This window comes from Natrix helvetica, assembly GCF_964273705.1.
Source record: "Natrix helvetica genome assembly, chromosome: 2".
Taxonomy (NCBI): Eukaryota; Metazoa; Chordata; class Lepidosauria; order Squamata; family Natricidae; genus Natrix; species Natrix helvetica.
Window position 1 is genome coordinate 159,146,723 of NC_138552.1, and position 24,289 is coordinate 159,171,011.

A 24,289-nucleotide genomic window follows, 5' to 3' on the forward strand; every position below is an offset into this window, starting at 1 on the left:
ACAACCTTTCTTGCAACAGGTGTTAAGTGAATCATTGCACTTAAGTTAGTAACAGAGTTGTTAAGTGAATATGGCTTCCTCATTGACTTTGCTTGTCAGAAGTTCTCAAAAACTGATCAAAAGACCCCAGGACATTGCAATTGCCATAAATATGAGTCATTTGTCAAGCATCTGAGTTTTGATCACATGACCATAGGGATGCTGCAATGGTCCTAAGTGTAAAAAACGACCATAGGTCACTTTTTTCACTGCTGTTGTCATTTTGAACAGTCACTAAACAAATTGTTGAGGGCTACCTATAATTGTTTCTCAGCATTCAAGAATAAGTAAATAAAGAGTAAATATGACTTCCTTCTATTCAGTTTTAAAAAAAAGGGCTAATAGTGCAGAAAAAAAGCTGATTAGATTCCCAAGAAAAATCTTTAAGATGCAGTATATTTGATATATATTATTAACTTACATTATTACAATATAACTTGAATAAGATGAAGTGATTTAACCCAACTAATTATTACCTATAAATAGGTAACTTCCAAAATGAATTCTTAGTTTGGCAGGGCCCCAATTCACATAGGTCACAACAAAACTGCTTTTAAATTCTTTCAACTGTAAAATAAGTACTGTAAATAACATTTTTCCCCCATCAGAATTGTGGGGTTTGGATTTGCTTATAAATTGGCACACCTTGCAGCTCATGATTCCTATAATAAGACACTAATCCAATAAAGTGCAATGCAATAAAAAGAATGATAATCAAATAGCAGTATAATAACTAAAATGAATGAATAACAAATAATTTGCAATATACTAGTATCAACACAGTGAATGAAATAATGTTAATTCTCAAAGGCCCTTCAGAAAAGCCATGTCTTGGAAGCCTTTTGGAAGAGTTAACATGATCCAGACCACCAGGAAATATGATTCCATACAATGGGGGCACCACAGAGAAACAGATTAAAGCTTGATTTTTAAGCATGTATTGTTCCTATATACAAGCAAAATCAACAGTTGATTTGAAGTAATGATGTGTATTAAATTCATTTTATGTCCAATATTTACAACAATATATATTTCTGTTTGAAGAAACAATCTTATTTTCTGCAAATCTGGTTTAATTTGGAGCAAATTTAGGAAACTAGAAATAAGGTTTCTCTACTGTACAAGAAGTTAATGAGGAAAATTATTTATTTGTTTCTTTGTTTGTTTTTATTTGTTTTTATTGGATTTATATGCCGCCCTTCTCCCAAAGGACTCAGGGCGGCGTACAACATTAAAAAACACACATCCCAAAAGTTAAAAAGAAATTAAATACATATCCCCCCCCCAAAAAAAAAACGAATTTATAAGACAATACATTTAAAAATGAGTTAAAATTAACAGGCCAGGCCAGCTTGCTGGAAAAGCCAACTTTTTAGGGCGCATCGGAAGGACCGGAGGTCAGGGATTATGCAAAGCTCCGGGGGCAGCTCATTCCAGAGGGAAGGCGCTCCCACAGAGAAGGCTGTCCCCCTGGGGGTCACCAGCTGACACTGTCTGGCCGACGGCACCCTGAGGAGGCCAACTCTGTGGGATCGTACTGGACGGTGGGAGGCTACTGGTGGCAGTAGGTGGTCTCGCAGGTACCCTGGGCCTAAGCCATGGAGCGCTTTAAAGGTCATAATTAATACCTTGAATCGCACCCAGAAAACAACTGGCAACCAGTGCAGGCCGCCTAAAAGGGCTGTAACATGGGAGCACCTAGGTACCCCCATGACAACCCGCGTGGCCGCATATTTAGTTGTATCCCATTTGTAATTTATTTGTAATTATTTTTACAAATACCTCAAGGCAGAAAATGTGTCCAATATACCTTCCTCCTATTTTCCCCACAACAATAAGCCCGTGAGGTGATGGGGCTAAGAGAGAATGGCTGGCCCAAGGTCCCCCAGCTGGCTTTCATGGCTAAGGCACAACTTGAACTCACACTCTCCCACTTTTTATTCTGGTGCTTGAACCACTAGATGAAACTGGGCCTCAGTATCATAATTATTATACAACTTCAATTCCAAACATAAGAAGGACCTAACTAATTATACAATTTTAACTGAATGTGGAATGAATTTATAATCTGAACAATCCATATTCTGGATGGTCCACAAATTAAGGTTTATTCCATGCTGTCTGCCCTCTGTAATTTCAAATTTATTAAGTTTGACTATTTCAGTAAGTTACTATGCTGTCTATCAGGGGTGGGTTCCTGCCAGTTCTAAACTCTTCTAAGAAGAGGTTCCACAAATCTACCATGCCATTTAGAACGGGTTCCAGCTCCCACCCCCCGCCCGCACCACGCTTGCCCCGTCCGCTGCTCACTGATTGGCTGGCTCACCAATCATCCCACCCGCCTCTAAGAGTCCTATCTAAACCTTAAAGTCTTAAAGCTGTCAGGTTTGAACATCCCTGAGGTTTTTTTTCTAAAGGGTTAGGGGTGAAAGGGTCTTGTAACTTGACAGCTTTAAGATCCTGAGCCAACATGACTGGAGGAGGAATTCTGGGAGTTGAAGTCCATAAGTCTTAAAGCTGTCAAGTTTGAACACCCCTGGTTTTTTTTTAAGGGTTAGGGGTGCAAGGGTCTTGTAACTTTACAGCTGTAAGACTTGCGTGCTTCAAATGCCAGTTTCTGAGCCAACATTTTGGTTGCTAAGCAAGAGCGCTGTTAAGTGAGTTTCACCACATTTTACAAGTTGACCATGCCCACCCAATAACATGACTGCCAAGCCACTCCCACTTGGTCACATGGCTGGCAACCCACTCCCACCCAGTCACATGGCCAGCAAGCCCCTCCCACAAAGCAGGCCACACCTACAGAATAGGTTCTAAAAAACTTTGAAACCCACCACTGCTGTCTACCTAGTGGGACCAAGAAAAAGGGCATTCTCTATGGCGGTTCCCTCCCTATGGAATATCAATCCCCTGGAAATAAGACTGGCCCCACCTTGATATTTTTACAGAAGGCCTTAAAGACATCATTCTGTCAGCAGGCACAGTGACTTCAGATTGACACAGAACTGATCATTTGGCTGGTTTGATCTTGTTTGTTGTTGCCAAATGGGATAAGGAGTTTACAGGTTTTTGTATTATGGATTTTTTATTTTGTAAACCACCCAGAATTACTTCATGCGAATGGGCTAGCAATGTAAATTTCTTTAATAAATAAATAATAACACTCTTTCATTGATAAATTCCAAAGATCTTTTTTTAGGCAGAAAACATTAGAATAAGGACTGATAAAAGCTACAATACCTATCTGGCATATGGATAATTGAAAGATTGAAATGGTTTGTACAAGAATTATTTTATTACTCTTTCATTTCATCATGTATGCTTAGATAAGAGATTATCAGTTCACACTTAATTCCAGTAATTTTATTAACCCTAAAAACATAACAGAAAAAAGCAACATGCATTAATATCATATTTGGATAAAATTAATCTAAGAAATATATTCTGACATATTACACTTTTTTTCATTTTAGCAATTAATTAATATGATTAATTAATACAATTACTTCTTGCAAAAAACTCTTTGTAATATATCTATTATATATCTGTTATAAATACAAAAGAACTATTTTTGAATTAAAGAGCTGCTTCAGGTTAAAAAAAAGATTTGCCTTTTTTAGGGGGGAAGAGTTTAAAAAGTAATGTAACAAATTAAAAACATCTGAAACTACTCAATTAGGGACTTATTTTTTTAACCCTGAAAAACATGTTAATACTTTATACAAGTAAAATTATTATTTAGAAAATAATTTTATTAAATAAAATGTTAAGATAAAATCATTTGAAATATTAGGAAAGCAACAAAGAAAATAAGGCAGAATAGTAAATAAGCAAAGAGGAGAAAGAAAGAAATGATTAGAAAGAGTCAGCTTCTAAATTTTTAGACAGCAGATTGAAATGGATTTATATTTTACCTTTCCTAAGGTCACATCATAACTTCCTACTTTTTATAACATATCTTTTCTAATCTTCAAGCCCATAAATCACAATTTCATTTTTTCTCTTTTTTCATCAAAAAATCTATAAAGGGTTTCTAGTTACTAATAAATGTACCTACTGATCTTTCACTAATCAAACAACTTAACGTTGTCATCTCTGCTGTTTCTGTCATCTTCATCAACCGATCTTCCAATGTGCGTATTTCAGAGTCTTTCCATTTTTGTGCATATAATAGTCTCGCAGCAGTAATCATATTTAAACATAATCTTCCATGGCTCTTTTCATGAAAGTAAAATTAAAAGCAAAGCTATGTACATCCAAAAGGATAAAATCACCATTATGTTTGGAAGTATTCCATTGAAACCGTAGAGGAGCATTTGCTAGCATATTTTTTTAAAAAATCCAGTAGTCTTAATTTTTTTTAAAGCACAGCAAGATAACACTGAGTTAGAATGAAAGGAGATATTCTTCATTGTTATTTGGTAGAATAGACTATTCTTTTGAATCTTTTAGTTCAAAAGAGAAAGATATGTTTAAAAACCTATATCAATAGAGGGCTCTGTGGTGGATTAATTGACGTGTGACATAAAAGAATTTTATTAAAATTAATTATCGCTTTGTAATGCAACTTCCTTCAAAGACATTGCTCATTCCTTAGTTTCAAGGACTTGATTACTCTGATTATCCACATTCAAGCCATTGATTTCTAAATTAACTGAAGCACCAAAATTTGAAGCTAGTTTTGATAATGAGCAGGCTTCACTTGTGAAACAACCATTAAAATGACCTATGCATACACACCTTTGTATAAGCCCACCATTATAATAACTGATTCAAAGAAGATCAAACAAAGCTGAAAGTTACAATAGAGTTGCCAATATCTAAGGTACCTTAGGAGGTATTTCCTACTTACAAGAATTTGTAGTACTAGAAGATGAAGTTAGATCAGTACTCTGATAATTACCAAGATGGAAGGCTACAGGTACTGATGGAATACACACAGTATGATGGATGATCAGGGACAAGGACAATATAAAAGTGTAAAATCAGAGGCTAACTGATTCTAACTGGCTGAATCAAAGCAATCTTGGAACAGATGTTGTTAATTGGGCAAATAGAAGAGAGAAGTTTAGGGATTAGGGTTAGTGAAGCTAACAGTTTTTGTTAGCTATTTGAACAGAGTCCAAAATAGATATGCAAAACCATACTTAACTCAGCATTCTCTTATTAAGGGTTAACATACACTGTACAAAGTCCTGCACAAAATAAGTTAGTCTGATTGTTTGATGTTTCCATTTTCAGCTCAACAATCCATCAGCCTCATTCAGATAAAAGATGGAAAGCATGGTGTTCAGTGGCACATCTGCTGTGACCATTTGTACCACATCTCTTCCCAGAACCAGCTTTTCACTTTTTTCCAGCTATTGCTTCTCTTTGCTTACTGCCATAGACACTGCCTTTTCTACCTCTTGCATCTCTTTCCCCTGCTCCAGTTGGTTGCTGAGAGGTCTCTCCTATTTATTTTAGGTTTTATTTGTATCCTGCCTTTTATTTTTTCACTTTCTTTTCTCCATCCCCCTCAGATTTCCCATCTAGTTGCTACCCTTTCCCGCTTCACATTTACATTGACATGTCTATTTCTTTCCCTTACTTCTTATGTAATGTGGGTTTTACATCTTCATTGTTTTGCAGGTTTTCCCTTCCCCCAGCTCATAACCCAAGAGTATCTCAACCATCCTTGTCTCCCAGACATTCCACCCCAAAATCCAATACTACTTGGAGTCATAATCTCTGAGGGAGATGGATGTGGAAAAAAAGTTAATAGTATTACATAAAGGACATAAGGGTTGAAGGATGGAGTTTATGAATGGATAGAATAATGAAGTCCAAACAGCCTTTCCATCTGAGGTTCAGATTCTGAGGTAAACTGAGGTGACCTAGAGTGACTTCCTTCCTCAAGACGCCATTGGGAAAGCAGGAGAGAATTGAAGGGGAAATCGTTACCCTGTTCTGGGTTGGACTACAACAAACACATAAACTTTTGGAAGTAGCTTGGCCAAGCTGAGGGAGGCAAGTGTTAGAAGGTTATCAGTCAACACCAGGACTGAAAGAAAACTCAACTTCATTAAAGATGCCAAATGGAGATAAGCTTCCAACCAGCCTATACATATTGAAAAAGAAGATGAAAAAGAAGATGAAAAAGAGATGTCGATGGAGATTCTACCAGTCATCCAGGTCTTGGTTGTCCCAAAGGTGCTTTTACAAGAGGCACCTGGACTTTTTGAGGTTTTTTTGAAGATATTTCGCTTCTCACCCAAGAAGCGTCTTCAGCTCTGGGTCAATATGCTGTAAGAATGCTGAAGACGCTTCTTGGATGAGAAGTGAAGCGTCTTCAAAGAAAAACCAGAAAGTCCAGTTGCTTCTTGAAAAAGCACCTTGGAACATGAAAAAGATTTTAAAAAATCAAAAATCATAATGCACTTCTAGCTATTGCCACACAACTCGTGCTTCCAACTTTGCCTGAGCTCATCCTCTCCCAACTCTCAAAACACACTATCCCAAATTCTTCCCGTTCAAAACCCCAACAGAACTCCTTTCTTTCCCTTGATTGGGTTTAAGGAAGCAGGTGACTCCCTCTCAGCTTGTCCAGTACATCAGAGTGTGGCTTGCTCCTTAAAGGGCCAGTGCTCCTCACTACCTGGGTATGAGCATATATTTTTGTGAATGTTTAGAAGTATGTGCGTGAATGTGCATTCAGGAACAACACATATAAAGAAGTTTTTGTGTGGGTATATGTGTGTGTGTGTGTTCTGTTTACTTAATTGTGGGGCTTATTCTACTGCACCAAAGGGAGTTGGAAATCAATTCCTTTTTTCTTCCCCCCCCCCCTTTTCTTTCCCTCACTTTTCCCTTCCATTTTCCCTTCCCTATTTTCCCTACTACTTATTTTTGTATTTTCTTTGTATGCTATATTATAAACTAATAAAAGGACTATTTAAAAGCAAAATTATGGGGCTGGAAGGAAATGGAAGGAAAAATACACATGAAGAATCAAGAAACAAAAGATGAGTCTACTGGTAGTTTATCATATAAAGAACAACTCCGTCTGGGTTGTCTGAAGATGTATCTGATACATGTTTCAAATTGTCCAAAAAAACTCCCTCTTAATAAACTCACTAGAAATAGAAATAGCACTTAGACTTATATACCACTTCATAGTGCTTTTATAGACCTCTCTAAGCTGTTTACAGAGCCAGCCTATTGTTCCCAACAATCTGGGTCCTCATTTTACCGACCTTAGAGGGATAGAAGGCTGAGTCAACCTTGAGCTAGTCAAAATCGAACTGTCGGCACTCCGCAGAATTAGCCTGCAATACTGCCTTCTAACCACTGTACCACCAAGAGTTGAGGGTTAGAAAATCCTCTTATGGTCCCCAAGGTTCTGTAGTTACCCTAAGACTAACATTAAAGATATCTTACTCAACACTGAGCTGCTGTTATCTTGATCCCGCACAACTGTGTGGGGTATGACAGACTACATGGTTGCCAGTTCAAAAAGTAGTGCTGCAGAATTATATATATATATATATAGTTCTCTTGGCAGTGACAGTTAACCCAACCCAATTCCCTGGAATTAAATCTATAGGAAATGCTAAATCTGCTTGCTAGTGATCACTGTTTTTCTTATTATTTATTAGATGTATCCTGGCATACCTATCACACAATAAATATATTTGCTTATGTAATAACTGTAATTCTGATAAAGCAGTTGATAATTAATTATGTTGACTTTTCTAAGGACTAAGTTTCCTTCCCCTGCCTTCTTATATGGAATAACAGCTTTAGATTTAAAAAAAAAATAGTTTTCTACCTAATCCAACATTTTCCCAAAGTTTGCCAATACAGAAAGAGATATGAATAAAAGTACTTTATAAAATATGGAGTTTATCTACAGTATTGGCTAATCTAGGAGCAGATGCCATTTGTCATTATTTACTGTAATAACTGAACAGTTTATGTTGCATTTCCTATGTCTATGCATATAGAAAGGATAATTCACTGCTTTTACGTGGCTCTTTAATTTGTGAGATGACAACAGTCGTTAAAGAATGACAAGTTCAAAGAGCTTGTCAACTGCATTTCTATAAAGATAGTGAAAACATTTCCCCTAAAGTGTAATAAAATTTCAAAAGCCTGTTCACTGAAGATTTCCTTTCATTTAAAATGTCTTTTATAAGAAAATACTTCCCTATATAGCAGGGAAATCAAGGTAGTCCTTGACTTACGACTTACGGCCACAATTGAGGCCAATATTTCTGCTGCTAAACAGGACATTTTTTAATTGTACGACGTTGCTTGCCACAGTTGTTAAGTGAATCACGGAAGTTATTAAGTTAGTAATATGGGTGTTAAGTGAATCTGGCTTCCCCACTGGCTTTGTCAGAAAATCTCAAGAGATGATCACATGACCCCGGGATGCTGGAACCATCATAAATATGAGCCAGTTGCCAAACATCTGAATTTTGTTCATGTAACTGTGGGGATGCTGCAACAGTTGTAAGTTTGATAAATGGTCATAAGTCACTATTTTCAGTGCCATTATAACTTTGAACACTAAACAAACTGTTGAGGACTACATGTAATGTTATTTCTTAGCTATGAAATCCGCTGGACCACAAGACTTCCTCAACTGTCTCTTTCCCCAAAATTCTTTTTTGTTTAGACTGTTTTAACTGATTCATCATTCAAGACAAATTCAAATTAGTCTACAGACTCTTTATGTGGTGAAGTCATTCCAATACTCCAGGGATGTCAAACTCGATTTCATTGAGGGCCGCATCAGCATTGTGTTTGACCTTGGGAGGCAGGGTGGAGGTGGCCAGCTATATGTCACCCGTGTCAGTGTTGCCTGTGGTGGCTCGAGAGCTCTGACAGTGAAAGTGGGCTGTTTCCAGGGTGGGCCTGTAGGTCAGATCTAAGCTCCCAGCAGGCCAGATCCGGCCCACAGGCCTTGAGTTTGACACCGAAATACACTATGAAAATGAATGGAGAACACAGTTATGTATAAAAAAACCTGCATGATTACCATCTTGCCTTTAGGAATTCTAACACTTGACATTAATAATTGCAAAATTTGCAGGAGGTTCATATGATTGTACTTCCAGCTAGGTATTTCATGTTGTCTCTTCAAGGTAGACTAGACCAAGAAGTAAACTCCTCAATAATAAATTGATTTCTAATTAATTGATATAGGGTTTAGTAACAGAATCTTGAAAACCTGACTGCATGTTTTCTTCTCTCCCTCTTATGCTTCAGGGAGTCCAGCTGGAGCCAGTTTGAGGTTTGTTCTAATGTTTTCTTCATTCCCTGGGCTTAAAACATGTCCTTGAAATTGTTGCTGCATTGTACTGTAATCTAAAGTCATCTCTATGGCTCTCGATGCTCTATTTGGAATGCAAAACAACTCTTTGTTTGTAAAGAATTGACCTGTTTCACTGAAATCAATTGATTTCACATAATCAAATTTTTTATTTCTCTTTTTTTAAAGCTACAATAAAAGTTTTAGATAATTGATGTAGTTTGCTTTGGTAATGTCAATCACTTATGGAAAAAGGAAAAAGCTCAAAAAAACCCAATTTTCTACAGGCATATCTCTACTTACCCTTTAGGCTGATCCTGTAGAATAGAATAGAATTCTTTCTTGGCCAAGTGTGATTAGACACACAAGGAATTTGTTTCTAGAGTGTAAGCTCTCAATGTACATGCAACAAAAGTGATAAGCAACAAATATTACTTGAGTCTTAATTAAGTTAATCTCAATCTCCGACTTTAAAAAAAAACCTTCTTATTGCCCTATTTCTAATATCTTTCAATGATGTCCTTGCCATGAGCATTATAACAGTACAATAATTATAGCTCTTGCCTTATAAATGCAAGTTGCTTGTGTGACCCTTCAGAAATATTATTTTCATCGGGTTTATATCCCCTTTCCCTGGACTTTCTATTTTATCTTTCTATTTTAGCAGGGCTGAATGGAAGGGTGAGGACCGCCGGAAGGCCGTTCGGGGGGGCGGAACGAGGCCTGCATCACTGGAGGCCGAAGAAGGCCTACGGGAGAGCTGCAGGCCGGCTGGAGCAGCGCCGGGGCTTTGGCTGGAGCAGCGCCGGGGCCTTATCCAACAGCCGGGGGTCGCTGAAAGAGGGGGTGGGCAGGTCACGACAAGATCTATGGAGTCTGGAGCCTAGAGTTTGGAGCCTAGAGCCTAGAGCCTGGAGCTTGGCAGAGGGAGGAGACCTGTGGCACCAGGGGCAGGGGACATAGAGCTAGGAGGCAGAGGATTTAGCAACCCCTGCCATTAACCCCTGCCATCTGCCATTTGCCTGCTAAGACTGTGCCCAGGTGCCCCTCGTTAACCACCAACATCTTTGTACAACTACCTGCCCACTTGTCATTTTGATTGTGGCTATTTACAACTGCCTCTGAGTCAACTACTGTATGCGCCTGCGTGATTACCCCCACCATTTTCCACCAACCCACTAGAAAAAAATCCATCAAACATCTATTTAATTCGTCTGCCTACTTACACCATAGACTGCCTCCCGGCCTCCATCTCTTTTACCGTCTTTCTACTGTCTTCTCATCGTCCCTTTATTCACCATCTGATGTGGATCCTGGCCTGCTGACTCACTCATTTTAACATCCATGGCACCCTGGCCCTGGTTGCATCGCTTCCAGCATATATTCCCAGCATATATTCGAGATCGGATTTGCTCCAGCTGCGGGAGTCACCCCTCTCGCAGATATGGCCCTTTGCCCTTTCTAGGGCCCACCTTAATGATGGGTTTGTTAACCCCGAGAGGTGGAGGAAGCGAAGACTCAGGGGTTTTTTAACCAAATACTTTTTATCCTTTTTAGGGGGTTCCAGGGTGGGTGGGAGGGATCAGGCCAGGAGGAGGATTGTAGCCAGGCGAACAGGTGAGGTCAAGGAGGAAGTGAGCAGAGTGTGGAGGGGGAGGGAAAATCACATTCCTACAGAGGGCTGTTTTATTCCAACGGTCGTGGGGAGGGGTGGATGCGATGACCGAAGAAAATCCCATAGTCGGTTGGGAGACCGTGGCTGTTGGACACGCCCGGTCGCTTGTACCAACCCTCGCAGCGTAGGTGGTCAGGACCTACAGAGCCAGGGCCTGAGGCTGATGCTTTGCAATGCAAGGTCCGTTGTTAACAAGGCCCCCCTCATTAATGAGTTGATCTCAGAGGGGGAGCCGGACCTTGCAGGGATAACGGAGACCTGGCTGGGCCACGAGGGTGGTTTGCCCCTCGTGGAGATGTGCCCGCCAGGTTACCGTGCATTTCATCAGCCGCGGGCCCAGGGTAAGGGTGGTGGTGTGGCGGTAATTATACTGGAGAGTCTGGAACCGAGGGAGTTCACTGTGCCACAGATCTCCGGGTGTGAGTCCCTTGGTGTGAAATGGGGCCCAGGGAGGCAGTTGGGTTTACTGATTGTATACTTGGCTCCTCGCTATGCATCAGCGGCCCTGCCCGAGCTCCTCGAGCTGATCGCGGAGACGGCAGTTGATACCCCCAAACTTGTGGTTATGGAGGATTTCAATCTGCCGTCGATGGGTGAAGCATCCGAGGTGGCTCGGGGGTTCATGGCTTCCATGACAGCCATGGACCTGTCCCAATTAATTCAGGGCCCCACACACGAGGGTGGACACACACTGGACCTTGTTTTTGTATCTGGACAGTGGACGAGCGGTCTGGGAATAGGGGATCTAGTTATCACACCCCTGTCATGGTCAGACCACTCTTCCCTCTGGCTCGACTTTCCCGGTGCTACCCCCCACCGCGGGAAGGCGGAACCTGATTGTCCGAGATGGTTCTGCCCCAAGCGACTGATGGAACCGGATAGGTTCCAGACGGAGCTTGGGCCACTTCCTGTAGCCTTGACCCGCTCCCGGACGGAGGACCTAGTGGCCGCTTGGAATCAGGTGGCTGCGGGGGCCTTGGACCGGGAAGCGCCTTTGCGGCCTCTCTTGCGGCAACAAACCACCCTGGCTCCTTGGTTTACCGAGGAGCTGAGGGTGATGAAATGCCACAAGAGACGCCTAGAAAGCAGGTGGAGGTCCTCTCGCTCCGAATCTGACTGAACACAGGTAAGAGCCTATTTACGGACCTACCTTGTGGCTCTAAGGGCGGCCAAACACAGACACTGTGCCGCTCTTATTGCGTCCGCGGATAACCGCCCTGCCGCTCTGTTTCGGGTGACCCGCTCTCTCTTATTTCAGAGGTCGCGGGAAGCCCCTTTGCAGGGTAGAGCAGAGGAGTTTGGGGAATATCTGCAGGACAAAATCGAGTGGATGGGCCCCCTTCAGTGGACCAGGGGAGACGTCGGAAGCAAGTCTTGAGACACCATGCTGGGAAGAGTTTGAATCTGTTGCCCCCGAGGACTTGGACAGGTTACGTGGGCGACTGCAAGCCACCTCATGTTTACTGGACCCGTGTCCCTCCTGGCTTGTACTGGCATACTGGGAGGTTACACGAGGCTGGCTCCTGGGTCTGGTGAACGCTTCACTGGAGGAGGGGTCCTTGCCGGCCGCCTTGAAAGAGGCGGTGGTGAGGCCCCTGCTCAAGAGGCCTTCCCTGGATCCGGAGGAACTAGCTAATTACCGTCCTGTCTCCAACCTTCCCTTTTTAGCGAAGGTTGTAGAGAGTGTGGTGGCGCAACAGTTCCCACGTCACCTGGAGGAAGCAGTCTATCTTGACCCGCGCCAGTCCGGCTTTCGACCCGGTCACGGCACGGAGACGGCCTTGGTCGCGTTGGTAGATGATCTATGGAGGGCCAGAGATAGGGGTTGTTCCTCTATCCTGGTCCTATTAGATCTATCAGCGGCTTTCGATACCATCGACCATGGTATCTTATTGCGCCGGCTGGAAGAGATGGGCGTGGGGGGCACCGTTCTGCAGTGGTTCCGCTCCTATCTCTCCGACCGGACGCAGTGTGTGTTGGCAGGGGAGCAGAGGTCGACCCTGAGGCCACTCACTTGTAGGGTGCCTCAGGGTTCGGTCCTCTCACCCCTCCTGTTCAACACATACATGAAGCCGCTGGGTGAGATCATCCGTGGTTTTGGGGTGGGATACCATCTGTACGCTGATGATACACAGCTGTACATTTCCACCCCAAACCACTCCAACGAGGCCGTCGAAATGTTGTCCCGGTGTTTGGAAGCCGTGCGGGTCTGGATGGGGGACAACAGACTTAAGCTCAACCCTTCCAAGACTGAGTGGCTGTGGCTACCGGTGCCCCGATTTAACCAGTTGACGCCATCAGTGGCCATAGGGGGCGAATTATTGCCCCCCGTGGAACGGGCGCGCAATCTGGGCGTCCTCCTTGATGCCAGGCTGTCAATTGACGCCTGGTGCGTCAATTGCGCCCCCTATTGGATCTGGACGCCCTACGCACAGTCACTCATGCGTTGGTGATGTCTCGCCTGGACTACTGTAATGCTCTCTACATGGGGCTCCCCTTGAGATGCACCCGAAGACTACAGCTAGTTCAGAATGCGGCCGCGCAGGTTATCATGGGAGGATCAAGATACTCCCATATAACACCATTCCTGCGCGAGCTGCACTGGCTGCCTGTGGTTTTTCGGGTGCGTTTCAAGGTGTTGGTTACTATCTTCAAAGCGCTCCATGGCATGGGACCTAGTTACCTGCGGGACCGCATCTCACCTCATACATCTCTACGACCTATCCGCTCTCACAGAGAGGGTCTCCTCCAGGTGCCATCCGCCAAGCAGTGCCAGCGGGTGGCGCCTAGGAGTAGAGCCTTCTCTGTGATGGGCCCAACCCTCTGGAATGACGTCCCTCCCGATATTAGAACTACAAATGACCTCCGCTCCTTCCGACAGAAGCTCAAGACTCACCTGTTCCGACTAGCTGGCTTAGCCGATTGATAGTTCCATCTTCCACCTCCTGGCAAACATTTTAAACATTTTATTGGGGAATTTTTTAAGGGAATTTTAATTGTATTTGTATTTTAATTAAGAACTGTACAGTATAATTTTTACCTCCTCCGTTTACGTCTATGTCTATGTCTACGTCTACGCTTCTGTCTATGTATTTGTATATGGTTTTAACATGACTGTACACCGCCCCGAGTCCTGCCAAGGAAAGGGTGCGGTCTAGAAATAAAATTTATTATTAATATTATTATTATTATTATTATTATTATTATTATTATTATTATTATTATTATTATTATCTGTGTTTGGAAGAAAGATGGGGAGGAAGAAAAGCCCATTTCCCCCCTTTATCCGTCAACTGAGGTAAAAATATTTCACCTTCAACTCCCAAATAATGTATGAACTTTTGGGGAACTGGAGGTGAAACTCTTTGGTGACAGGAAAAATGTTAAAATGGTACAGTAAGTCATTTAATTTTTTTTAAAAAGATAAAGAAATAAAATATTAGGGAAATATAGTAATTAAAAAAGTTTCTGGCAAGTTTCATACCAAAACTTTTCTTTCACAAGACTAGATTCATAGTGATTATTCTATTATGCCACATATGGAATAAGTTTAGAAAGAATGACAGGCTGTAATATACACTGATTCATCGTAAGAATAACAGTAAAAATATTACATTCATTTACACACACACACACACACACAAAGAGTTTGGCACAAGATATTGATTATCCTGAAAGAACAGAACATATTGGCTAGTAAATATAATCAGTACTATTTTTCTGTTTATGATTTATTTACACTTGGAAAGAAGAGAAAGATATATGCATTGAAACTCATACATTTACACAAATGCTAATTATTTCTGCAAAAAAAATTAGGAATGTTCAGCCTAACAATTTGTTGAATGTTGGGTACATTCAAATCAAATTTTGTTTATGAAAGCTTCTATACCCTGGAAAATAATATGTATAACCAAAATGTAGACATGTATAGACTGCCATTCCTTAATATATTTGTCATCTACAGCTGTACCATGGTTATTAATTTAACTATTATTTTCAAAATAATTTAAAAAGTATTATGTAATCAAATAATTTGTTGTGATCGATAACCAGACAAAAATATCTAAAAGCATTTCCTGAGTACTTTAGCAAACTACAATGTAATGTATACATCAATGCCACATAAATTAATGGGTTTTTCCCCCCACACCTTTAATTTTTGCCTGCTTCATGTGCCAGAAACAATTGGATGAATGAAATGAAAGCATGTGACCACCTACCCACACACCTTGGCAGAGGTGCACTCCATACACGACGGCCACCACCCAGACAGGTCAACTTGATCGCACCTTCCAAACGATATCCAGGAAAACAAGAAAACATCAGGGAATCTCCAACTTCAAAATGAAAGCCTATGCGTCGACTGAAGGCAGGAACTCCAGGGTCATCGCAAGGCTCCAGGTCATATTCTTCCAACAAGAAAACAAAAACAAAGGTGAAACAAAATATTCTCAGAATAAATATCTTGCTTTCCCCTCCCTACTTTCATGTTATAAATAATAATATAAGTAGAATCTCCACAAGTAGCAACAACTGATTGACCTTGTCTAGGTCTGGAATGTTAAGCTGAGTTCAACCTCCTTAGTATTTGAATGAAAGACTACTAGTCAATTTTAAGAGGTATGTGTGTGTGTGTGTGGTGTGTATACATGTGTGTGTGTGTTGTATTTGTGCTGATAAATAAATAAAGGGAGACTAGTATAGATCTATTTCAAGCTATTTAGCTAGCCATACCCTTACTGGGATTTGAACCTGGGCTGTATTAGATATTAGGCAGATGTATTAGCCACTAAGCCATAGGCTCTCCTCCTTTATCAGTTAAGCCAGGGAAATAGGTATGTATTGTGTCACAACCCCTGGTATGCCCAAATATGGGAGGGAACACACTGCTTCCCTTTTCTGTCTTTCAGCTCACTCCAGGAGACCATCCAGGCAGAAAACCATATTTTTAATGTTGCCTTTGTTACATTTGTGTTGTATTTGTGCTAATAAAGAAAGAAAGAGAGACTAGTATAAGGGTATGGCTAGCTGGTGAGAACTAAATAGCTTGAAATAGATCTATAACTGAACTATAACGTAACTGTAAAATGTGTGTTTGTGTGTGTGTAAACTTTACAGTTACATTACAGTTCAGATGTAACAAGGCATTTACCTCTGTGTTCATTAAATAGTCTACATGGACAGTTTGATTAGTTTAAATCTTATTCCATATATATATGGGATTATTCCATATGTATGTATTTATATACAAAGAGATTAATCATGGGAAATAGGTGGAATGCATGGGAATTGAAAAGTGGGCACATTTTCTTTTTCTATCCTGTTTTCCATACAGACACAAGTACACTGATGCTCACGAAACAGTTTATTTACTACAATGTCTTGCAACAATGTTAACCCGAAGTCTGCTTTTCTCTTTCGGTTGTTACATCGCTCAATGCCCTTGCGTGACACCAATCTAATGATGAAGCACCTACTGGAGTACCGTTCAGAATGCCAATTGTTATATTGGCATCTGGATTAGACCAGCATTTGCCATGAAGATAAAGAACTCTGATTTGGTGTTAAGGAAGGAAACCAATGCTTTATCTGCTAAACTACTGCAATGACTTAAGGGATTACAGTGTTTGCCTAAAAAGTGTTGTGTAGTAGTTGACAAAAATATATTAATAAATGTCCCTAAATTTTAAACATTTTCTTGGCAATATACTGTACCTATCCACCGCTATTTTCTTCAAGGTTTTCATTCATCACTCTCTCTCTCCCCCCTCTCCCCTCTCTTTCTGAATTATAAATCAGTGTGAATTAATTTGCATGTGCAGACTCATTTTACTGCATAGAACTGCAGTCTTTGAAAGTCAAGCCGGTACAGACATCAAAATAAGTCTTGCAGAATATTTCCCCCTGATATATTTTTGTGGTCAAGAAAAAAATTGTTTTTATACAGTAAACCAGGAAACATACAAACACAAACATGCAGAGAATATCTTTGTAAACATAATGCACCGAACCTAGCAACGGTTAGTAAAAATATGCGGTGAAATATGAAGTACAAGTGAAATAGAATATTTTTCTAGAACCTCAATATGTTAGAAGTGTGCTATGATCAAAACCCTTGAAATAGGAAATCAAGTAATTTGCCATGCAGCAAGATGCTCAGCTTTTATGCACTTCTGAAACGCTATTTCAATATTATCACCTTGGCTTTTCTGTCTCTTTCTGGGGTTCCACTAGTATATTGGGCCAGCTAAGTAGGTAATAATCAATTGGAAGATGATAAACAAGTAGTGGCAGAAATTTACAAATCCATAAAGTAAAATGCTAAGTGCAAATAGGCTATGAAAAAGGTGGTTTTGGTGAGATTTGTTTTGGTGTTATGGAGGATTTCACTTTTATATTAACAACTTCTTCTCTGTGAAATCTCTCCCAATACATTTTTTCCTTTTAAATCTGATAGACATTGAATCTCTTAACCATGAATTATTTCTTCTACTTTCTTACTCTTGTAAGAATTATACTCAGTATTATACTGACGTTATATTATTTATTATTATTTATTTCTTTGGATTTCTAAACCGCCCCCTCTCCCAAAAAGGGACTCGGGGCGGTGTACAGTCAGATAAAATGCAGATAAAATACATGAATAACAATATAAATAATATAAAAACAATTAAATACTAAACATTTAGATGGAGGAGATAAGACTGTACAAGAAATAAATATGCTATGGAAACCCTAAAAAACATCCCCAATTAAAATACCCAAACCCAATTAAAATATATCCCCGGGAGGCAAAACTAAGAGAGTGCCAGGCCCGCTGATTGAAACAGGTGAGTCTTTAATTTTTGACGGAAGGAGCGGAGGTCGGTGGTGGTTCTGATGTCGGGGGGGAGGTCATTCCAGAGGGTTGGGCCCATCACAGAGAAGGACCTACTCCTAGGTGTCGCCCGCTGGCATTGCCTAGCGGACGGCACCAGGAGGAGTCCCTCCCTGTGTGAGCGGATTGGTCGTAGGGACGTGTGTGGTAGGATGCGATCCTGCAGATAACTAGGTCCTATGCCATGGAGCGCTTTAAAGATGGTAATCAATACCTTGAAACGCACCCGAAAGGCCACAGGCAGCCAGTGCAGCTCGCGCAGGAGGGGTGTTACGTGGGAGTATCGTGTACTCCCCATGATGACCCGCGCGGCTGCGTTCTGAACTAGCTGCAGTCTCCGGATGCGTCCCAAGGGAAGCCCCATGTAGAGGGCATTGCAGTAGTCCAGGCGAGACGTCACCAGCGCATGAGTGACCGTGCGCAGGGCACTCCGGTCCAGTAGGGGGCGCAATTGGCGCACCAGGTGGACCTGGTGGAACGCCCCCCTTGCCACGGCTGCCACACGGTCCTCCATTGACAGCCGGGCATCAAGGAGGACGCCCAAATTGCGCGCCCGTTCCACAGGGGACAGTTGTTCGCCCCCTATGGCCAGCGATGGTATCAGCTGGCTAAACCGAGGTGCCGGTAGCCACAGCCACTTGGTCTTGGAGGGGTTGAGTTTGAGTCTGTTGTTAACTTGTGTTCATGTTGTTTCAAGATATAGAAAATGCTGAAGCTTTGTTTGACCATTTTTCCTTCTCTCATCTGCTTTTCTAATATCGTATATGTCTCTTTTTATTTCATATTCTCACAATCAAAACTGTAGATGGCACAATACCTTGATCTATGAGCAATTATCGTAAAATTTCAATATGTTATTATAATCATTACAGTTCAGATGTAACAATGGATTTATCTCTGTGTTAATTAAGTAATCTAAGTGGACAGATTGGTTATTTTTAAAATATTAGTGCTGGTTTATTATATTTTCTTATAGTAAATATTTTGCATAAATCTTATTTCCCCAAGTAAACATCATCAGCATTCTTGAGCTTAACTTCAATATATTGAATTTGTTTTTTTAATTTTCAGTAATCTTTTTCTGATAATGGAATTAGGCTAATGTGAGAATAGAGGTAAATCAATACAATGCATTATTCCTGGCAATAAAATTGGTACTTCTACATAATAAGACCGAAAAACGTCAACATGGTTCCCTTGGCAACAGGAATGCATTCAGAGTGAGGCACTAGTACGGCTTGTGAGTTAGTAACAAAGTTTAACTGGCTAGGAGAGATTGTCACATTCATCATATGATATTTGGGGGGGAAAAGATCACACCGTGTAAAAGCCCTATGCATATCTAAAAGCAAAAATGCATCTGGTGATGATTGCACACAGGCATGAGGAAAATGGCAAAACATATATTTAAAAGGTATTTTTTCCCCCCAAATGTTCCAAAATCTATTGGCTTGTTTCAAAAATGTGCTTCTGACAAACAAACAGAAAGAACTGCAATGTGGTTTTTTCCCCCCCAAATGGTTTTGAAAGTCATAAATTGTAACGAATTGAAAGTTCCATCTAAGCTGGATAAGACTATAATATACTTTCTGTAGAGTTCTCTCTTTAATTTTTCTGATCCTTCTTCCTGGTTCTTTATAATCTCTGGAACCTTTATACTGTCCAGCTCTATCTGTCCTTGGTGTTAATTTCTTCCAAGGCACAGTTCAATAGCTCCCAATAAACCAGGGATGGGCTTCGAAAATTTCAGCAACGGCTTCTCTGCCCGTTTGCTGGGTGGGCGTGGCCATGGTGGGCGTGGCCTAGTCAGCCTCCTGCATCATGGGGGGGGGGGCATTTTCAACTTCCCCAGGCTCCAGAGGCTTTCATCGAGCCTCTGGAAGGGCGAAGACAGGGCAGTTTCTGGCATTCCGGAACTTCTAAGAGGCCTGTTTTTCCCCATCCCCAAGCATCCTCACAGGCCCTGCACTTACCTTGCATCCAAAACAGGCCACATGGAAACTCCTGGGAGGGGTGGGTCAGGGTGGGAGGGATGGGGTGGGGTGGTCGGAGCCATCCGGGGTGGGATTTGGAGGTTCCCTGCCATAATGTTAGCTATTGGTTCTCCCAAATCCAGGCGAACCTGTAGCAGCCCGGCCCTGCATTAAACCCTCAATGTTTTGGGGTCAGGATGCATGCAAAGTCACTTTCCCCCATACCACTCTTTCACTGCAACCTTCTCATGAAGAAGGCATATGGCTGATTGTAATATAGGACTTCTCACTAGCTTCTTCTATATTGATAGCATAGGCTATGAAATGCAGATGTTCCCATCTCTGAATAATTTTTCTCAAATAATAAAAAACCGTTTATTCATGTTGTTGTCTGTTAAGTGCCTAATATTTAAGCAAGGCAGTATTTCTATTTTTGCTTCTGTTTCTTTCAAATATTTTTATTTTATCACACTCTGACCTCAAAGGAATGTAGCTTATGCATATGTATAAAAAAGTGAAATGAAAATCTTTATATGAATAGACTGAGTAAGTTGAAGGAACATTACGATGTAAGAAGATATTTTTTATTGATTATCAAAGTAACTAGTAATCAAAGTAGCAACAACTGTCGTTTTATGCATAACCTTCTGAAATTGTTTTTGTAATATCTTGAAATGAGCAATGGACTTAGCTCAATGAAAAAGACTGACAAATTTACAACAACTACAAAAGGGCTTTGAATTTGTCTCAGTGAAGACACTGATACTACAGAAATGAAACAGTTTTCTTTGATAAGGCACATGTTTTGCTCAGTAAGACATTTCATGTTTCCTTGCGATCTGAACTAACATTGGCAACAGCCAGAAAACAGTTGAAAAAGCATTTGACTTAGGCAAGGGAAAACAGTATCTGCTCTACTTTAGTCTTACAAACCAGGGAATGTCCGATGATCCAGGCAGAAAACCATATTTTTATTTTTAATGTTGCCTTTTTATATTTGTGTTGTATTTATGCTGATAAATAAATAAAGGGAGACTAGTATAGATCTATTTCAAGCTATTTAGCTCTCATCAGCTAGCCATACCCTTACTGGGAATCGAACCAGGGCTGTATTGCATGTGTGTGTGTGTGTGTGTGTGTGTGTGTGTGTATTTGTGTTACAACCCCTGGTATGCCCAAATATGGGAGGGAACTCACTACTCCCCCTTTCTGTCTATCAGCTCACTGCAGGAGACCATCCAGGCAGAAAACCATATTTTTAATATATATAGAGTATCTGATGCTAAAAAAAATCTTCAAAAATCTTAATCAATTAGTTGTTTAAACCATCTTAGATACAAAGCAGAGTGAAGATAGTGATAATGAAGTATGTTTGTATGTGTATATGTATGTATGGGTGTATGTATGTCTAAAAAGAGATATCACTATAAATAGAACCTCCAGTCAAGTAAATACATATTCACTGAGCTGAGAACACTTTAAAAAGAAAAATAACAAAGAACTAGATTAAGCAGTATATTAGTCAACATGTAAAACCTAATGCCCATTTATATTTGCTATTTAATCATATGTATAAATAATTGACAAATAAACTATTTACACATCTTTACCTGAAAACGTTATATTAAAACCTTCATAGGAAATGGAAAAGTCAGAAATGAATCGAAGTTGTGCAGTAAAGTTTCCAAAGAGCCCAGCTTTAATGGTTGGAGGTAAAACAGATCCTGTTAATCTTGCCACAGATTCCGTAAAGCTCCCATCTTCCGTGATGAGCAAATAGTCATGGGAACTCTCCAGGTGAAAAGTGTGGAAGTTCAGTTGAACACCTAGAAGGATGAGAAAGTAAGGTTTCGCTTTTGGGATTTGGGATAACTTAAATATGGCAAACTGTTTTGCAATCAGAACTCTTGAGCTAAACCACTGATAACCCTAGAAAGCTAAGAGTTTAGCATTGATCTTAGTTCCATTATGAGAATCCCAGCAAGTGAAATGCCATTATACTGTTCTCAGTCCTAAAGCTGCCATTGCCTCTCCTTTACTCCAAAATAAGTCTTTTCAGCCAGGGAAGGGAATGCCAGTAGGCACATTATCATGGTGGATGCTCAAAGAGCCATGTCATATAGCCAAATCACATCTCAAATCCCATGCAGCTGTGGTCTCTCCACTTCAGGCTGTGCTACAGTGCTTGCTATAATTCCACAGTGAGTGAGATCAGTTGCTACTACAATTAAGAGAGCAACTACTGCCAAAGGTTTTCGGTCACAACTGGTCTTTTATTCCAAAATTGATTTTACTCATAGTGAACTGTTTCTGTTCATAATAGAAACCCACTGCTACTATTGTATGTCTATTATATCACAGAATATTCATTGGTAATACATAATATTCAGAACATATTGCGGAAGAAAAGAAAATTAAAAAATATTCACTAATCTCTACTCTAACCCTAAGCATATTTATCGTCATAACCATTTTATACTAGAGTTATACAGTTCTCAAAACCAATATATTTTGCATGTTTATGTGTATCTGTCATAAGAAAAAAAAAATGTGGACAAGATTCCTGTTTTCAAAAACTATTTGCCTATGACAAAAGCATTTCTATTTATCTAATCACCATTCTCATTACAGTAGTAATGAAGCCAAAACATGCTTTTGTGGAATCTGAATCAAAATTTTAAGCTACATTTTGACATAAACAAACTATACATGGATGTATAAAAGTTTTCTGTCTTGGTGGGATAATTGATAATATTTTAAAGTCATGAATCTGAAATTAATGAATCTGAAATCTGTATTAATGATTAGTGACTTGTTTTCTTTGAGATTTTCATTTTATCTAAGATCTGTCCTACAGATATCTGTATTTTAATAGGGATAAAATTGAATTATTTGTTAAGATACACATCTTGCCTTTCCTGCAGAGATTGCAAGGCAATGTACAAAGCACTCTCTCTTCCATTTTGTCTTTACAACAATCCTATAAGTAACTGGAGTGGCAAAGAATAATTGCCCCAAACCATTGACTGAGATTCTGTGGCTGAGGGAGGGAGGACCTGAATATGTCTCCCAGTTATTTCTTTAACACCTAACACTTCACAAACTGACTCACAAGTAGTCTATGGAAATGTTGCTTCTGTAAGACATTTAACAGACTTTTAGCATAGTTACATCCTAAGGCAGTGAGCCTAATGACATGCGTGCAAATCAGCCCCTGATCTTGATTACACAATTTGAATAAAAAACATACTGAAACAAAATGAATCAAAGAATATGTGTGAAGGCATTACAGTGCTTGACAATCACCAAAGCATTATTATGATTTTGCTTATTTTTCTGGTTTCTCATTTTGAGATTAGACCTCTTCCTAAAATGATAAAAAGCAGAATAAAACCAACAGAACTGGCTATCTTCAACAGCCCTCAACTAAATTAAGATGATTGTGCTTTAATCTCTTTCAAATAGTTTAAGAAACCATGGGCGAGTTTGCATTTTTGATTAAGGCATTCCCTTTGTGGGATGCCATTATACAATATTCTTACCTTTGCCATGAGAAACTTCAATTGTCCACGTACAGTTTAAAGAATTGGGATAAAAATCAGGAAAACCTGGCGACAGAAGAGTTCCACTTCTTCCATAAATATAGCCACCACACAGAGCTAATTCAAAAGAAAATAATTAACAATTTTAAATTAAGAGGGATGAGTCTTTATTTGGGGGAGAGACTTTATGAACAGGTGCTAATCAATAGTGCAAAATTTGCCAGGAAGGAAGGAAGGAAGGAAGGAAGGAAGGAAGGAAGGAAGGAAGGAAGGAAGGAAGGAAGGAAAAAAGCTTCTTCCAACATGTTAAAAACAAGAAAAGTGTTAAGGAAACAATTAGTCCATTGCTGGGAGAAAGTGGCAAGAAGGTGACAAGCAACAGGGAGAAAGCAGAACTATTTAACTCATGTTTTGTATCTGTCTTAACACAAAGGGATAAAACAGTCCAACCTATCAAAAACAGCACCACAAAAATCAGATTAGGAACACAAGTTGAAATAGGGAAGAAAATGGTAAGTGAGCACTTGTCTACCATAGACGACTTCAAATCACCAAGACCAGATGGATTACACCCAAGGTTCTGAAGGAACTGGCAGATGAGATCTCAGAACCACTGAACTATATCTTTCAGAGATACTGGAGCACTGAGGAACTACCAGAGGACTGGAAAAGAGCTGATGTGGTTCCCATCTTCAAAAAAGGGAAAATAACAGATCCAGGAAACTACAGACCTATCAGCCTGACCTCAATACCAGGAAAGATTCTGGAAAAGATAATCAAACAATGAATTAGCGAACACCTAGAAGCAAACAAAGTAATAGCCAAAAGCCAACATGGGTTTGTCAAAAACAGATCATGCCAGACTAATCTTATTGCATTCTT

The 24,289-nt window shown here is 40.3% G+C and overlaps 1 protein-coding gene across 1 annotated transcript in view; it reads right to left on the minus strand.

Moving 5' to 3' along the window:
• CSMD1 (CUB and Sushi multiple domains 1) overlaps window positions 1–24,289 on the minus strand; it is a gene marked incomplete at its 5' end in the record, with an annotated part of 1,188,747 nt that overhangs the window by 213,440 nt on the left and 951,018 nt on the right. The window contains 3 exons of the mRNA XM_081942958.1: window positions 15,236–15,424; window positions 21,476–21,691; window positions 23,408–23,524. Of these exons, the coding sequence (XP_081799084.1) occupies window positions 15,236–15,424; window positions 21,476–21,691; window positions 23,408–23,524 (522 nt within the window). The remainder of the gene's footprint in view (window positions 1–15,235; window positions 15,425–21,475; window positions 21,692–23,407; window positions 23,525–24,289) is intronic.